This window comes from Ascaphus truei, unplaced genomic scaffold (assembly GCF_040206685.1).
Source record: "Ascaphus truei isolate aAscTru1 unplaced genomic scaffold, aAscTru1.hap1 HAP1_SCAFFOLD_312, whole genome shotgun sequence".
NCBI classification, from domain to species: domain Eukaryota; kingdom Metazoa; phylum Chordata; class Amphibia; order Anura; family Ascaphidae; genus Ascaphus; species Ascaphus truei.
The window spans coordinates 378177-382136 of NW_027456093.1; the positions used below are offsets into that span (position 1 = coordinate 378177).

General features: G+C 42.6%; 2 protein-coding genes across 2 annotated transcripts; one reads left to right on the forward strand and one right to left on the reverse strand.

The window, feature by feature from the left end:
- The first annotated feature begins 914 nt into the window (after positions 1 to 914).
- LOC142483263 (histone H3) lies at positions 915 to 1484 on the forward strand. Its single transcript, XM_075583329.1, has one exon. It carries the CDS (start codon positions 938 to 940, stop codon positions 1346 to 1348), a length of 411 nt encoding a protein of 136 aa, XP_075439444.1. The 5' UTR covers positions 915 to 937; the 3' UTR covers positions 1349 to 1484.
- Positions 1485 to 1949: 465 nt separating this feature from the next.
- On the reverse strand, positions 1950 to 2768 carry LOC142483266 (histone H1-like). Its single transcript, XM_075583332.1, has one exon. It carries the CDS (start codon positions 2740 to 2742, stop codon positions 2086 to 2088), a length of 657 nt encoding a protein of 218 aa, XP_075439447.1. The 5' UTR covers positions 2743 to 2768; the 3' UTR covers positions 1950 to 2085.
- Positions 2769 to 3960: the final 1192 nt, after the last annotated feature.

The window sequence follows — 3960 nt, forward strand, 5'->3', positions numbered from 1 at the left end:
CTGAAAAATAAAAAACAAGTCTTGATATAGTTCAGCTTATGTTTAAATGTATTAGATAGTGTTTATTTACATTGGTAATTTTAATATTTCATATTCAGTAATATAGTTCAATAAATAAGGAATGAGGATACGTTTAATAGATATCTTTAAATACAGGCCCTTGTTCAGTCTAGTTATATTACTCTAACATCAGATGTTCATCTTTATTTAGAAAATACATAATACATTATGGAATATTTAATTTGTGCTTAAACTATAACACATTGTGTATACACATATACAGACTTGGTATTTTAATTAAAAGCAAACTACTGTGACTGGAGCATTAGAGGGAAGCCAAAGAGCCCGGTTAGGAGCTGATCAGATCACACAGAGCAGTGACAGCGAGAAGACATTTAGGGAAGCCCCATTTATAGCGCAGCACTGCCACCGTGTGGTGCTCTGGGAACTGCAGGCATTAAGGAAACGAGCCGCGCGGTTCCGCTTCTTTGTGTCTCTGTGTTCGGGTTTATAATAATAACACAATGTGAACATTAGAAGAAGATGAACCAAGAAAGTCCCATTGAAGCAATGATCTGGGAAAGAAAACCCCTCATATTACATTTCACTGGTTAAAGATCATTTGAATACTTGGTATAAGTACATGTTCCATGTCAGAGAGCTCTGTGCTGTATCTGTGCAAACACTAATGTTATCACATTAAATCTTTTTAATTGTCCCACTTACAAGCACTAAATATATAATAACTTTATTAGGACGATATCGGTCTGAGGCGGGATTTTTGAACATCGCAACGGCTTTCACAGAACCAATCAGAGCGAAGGGCGGGACCAAAGCAGCCAATCACAGCGATCTGCAGTCCATAAATACACAGCTGCAGCGGTTTTTTTCTTTATTAGTTCCTGACCGGAGACGCGCACTGACACAGCAGCACAGGATGGCCCGGACCAAGCAGACCGCCCGAAAATCCACAGGAGGGAAGGCTCCCCGTAAGCAGCTAGCGACCAAGGCTGCCAGAAAGAGCGCACCGGCCACCGGCGGAGTGAAGAAGCCTCACCGCTACCGGCCCGGTACTGTGGCTCTCAGGGAGATCCGCCGCTACCAGAAGTCCACCGAGCTGCTCATCCGCAAGCTGCCCTTCCAGCGCCTGGTCCGGGAGATCGCCCAGGACTTCAAGACTGACCTGCGCTTCCAGAGCTCGGCTGTCATGGCTCTGCAGGAGGCCAGCGAGGCTTATCTGGTGGGGCTCTTCGAGGACACCAACCTGTGCGCTATCCACGCCAAGAGGGTCACCATCATGCCCAAGGACATCCAGCTGGCCCGCAGGATCAGAGGGGAGAGAGCTTAGGCCGGCTGCACCCTGACTTCGTTTACACCCCAAAAACAAAGGCTCTTTTAAGAGCCACCACATTTTCAATGAAATTGCCTGATCAATATTAACACACGGATACTGATCTCAATATAGAGAATTAAAGAAGTGTGTTATCCTTGTACCAACATATGTACTTGATGTGTGATATTATAGATACACGCAAATTCAATATTTGTATTCATTGTCATGTGATATATTGACTTGCATTCATAGTCACCATTTCATGCTGTATATGGGTGCATGTAAAGACAAACCTGTAAATGTCCCCCCTCCCATGTGCCACTGATGATCAAACTGAAGTGTTATGGAATAGCGTGTGCTTGATGCTTTCAATGTGATGTAAACACTTTTTTTAATAACATGGTGATAAATACGTTTTTCTGATGTAAACTACACTTTTTTAATTTTATATAAACCGTGTATGTGAATATTATGTAGACACAAACAAAACCATAATGTCACCTAATATGTCAGTTTGTCTGAGAAAAAAATCATTCGTGAAATAGGTTAGGGACTACAAACTTACACATGCACCTTAGTGCTTGCAGTATCAATGCATATACACTTATGCTCTGGCAGTGTAACACAAACCCCTGCATGGGATAAGTTGGAGAAACATTCCCAGTTACACATTATGTGCACAGCTCTCTATGTGGGGTTGTGGTGGCTCTTAAAAGAGCCTTTGTGTTTGTAAGAGGCTGAAGTTGTCGGTCTCACTTCTTAGGAGCTGCCGCCCTCTTGGGCTTTGCTGCTTTGGGTTTGGCTGCCTTGGCCTTCGCTGGACTCTTAGCAGCTTTTGGCTTCGCAGCCTTTTTAGCCGCCGGGCTCTTCACAGCCTTCCTGGGCTTGGCAGCTTTAGACTTCTTCGGGCTTTTTGCTGGCTTCTTGGCGGCCGCCGGTTTCTTGACCTTTTTGGGGCTTTTCTTCACTCCCGCCGGAGCCTTTTTGGGTTTCTTGGGGGACTTGGCGGGTTTCTTTGCCACTGGCTTCTTGGGTTTCCCCGCTTCCTTTTTCTTGTCCGCCTTCTCCTTGCTCTCCAGCTGCTTCTTATTCAGCTTGAACGATCCGGAGGCTCCGCTCCCTTTCAGCTGGATCAGGGTTTCCTTGCTCACCAAGCCCTTGAGAGCCAGCTTCAGGCGGCTGTTATTCTTCTCCACATCGTAGCCTCCTGCAGCCAGAGCCTTCTTCAGAGCGGACAGGGAGACCCCGCTGCGCTCCTTAGAGGCGGACACAGCTCTCACTATCAGATCGGACGCGCTGGGACCGGACTTTGCTGGGCGGCTTTTCGAGGCTCCGGCCGCTTTCTTCGGCTGCTTCTTCTTGGCGGCGCTTTCAGCTGGAGGAGGAGGAGCAGGAGCGGTCTCGGCCATTGCAGCTGCAGGTAAAATCCCCCAACACACTGATAGAAAGTTATACTGGGGGCGGGGACCTGCCGGGACTTATATAGAGAGCCTGCTGCTCTGTGATTGGTTAGTTATCGGAGTGAGCTTCTCTTTCATTGGGTATAATCACTAAGCCCCGCCCCTGACTCTCATCCTCCCGGATCACAAACACTGCTCTGACTTTGTGTTTCTGAGGCTGCAAGAAAAGGGCATTTTATCCCCTAATTATTACTAACATCCCCCCTTCTTGCATGCAATTTGTAAGGAATTATATTCTCTTCACTGCTGTATCATTTTTCTGCTGGGAAAGTACAAACACAATTAGGAATAATGGGTGAAAGTTCGGCTCTGTAGCCTGGGATTTGACAGATTTCATTCATATCTGTCTATTTCTGTCACTTTTACTTTGCTCAGACTAAATGTGCAACCTCCATCCTCATACAGTGACACTAAGGACATATTATTCTACAGTATCAGTTTAAAATAATGTGCATATAAATATATAAACATGGTCTGGGGAGTCACTATATATGTACAAGTAGCACAATAATTCCTGTGCAGTGTACATTGCTATTTCATGTTCCATTTCCCTGGTACTAAGCTTTGTATTATTCCAATGTCAGTTATGAATATTGGTTATTAAATGGGAGATTCGAAAAGTTTTGTATTCCATCTGTTCTGCAAATGAATAGTTTATAATGATATGTATGTAACATTATGTTTTCTAAAAACAAAATCATAGTAACATACACATCATGTGAATGACAGTAAATATATTTTAATAATGTAATAATCAAACATCTATTTTGTTTAAGCTTTATAATACAATTGGGAAGTGTTAAAAATATGTTTATTTGTCGGTTACAAAAAAAAATATATATATATATATATATATATATATATATATATAATGTGATATTAATGGGAGATTAGGTTATTAGTCACCCTGTGTGTTACATAACTATGTAATGTCACTATTAGCACTATGTATAGTAACTGACATGTTTTGTGACCATTGTCACCAGAGACCAGAACTTTTAACATCTTTACATCAGGATCACTATCACCAGAAAATAATAATAATAATAATAATAATAATAAAAATAAAAATAATAGTACGTTCTTGTATAGCGCAGCTAGTTTTATGTAGCACTTTACAGGGACATTTTGCAGACACAGTCCCTGCCCCGTGGAGCTTACAATCTA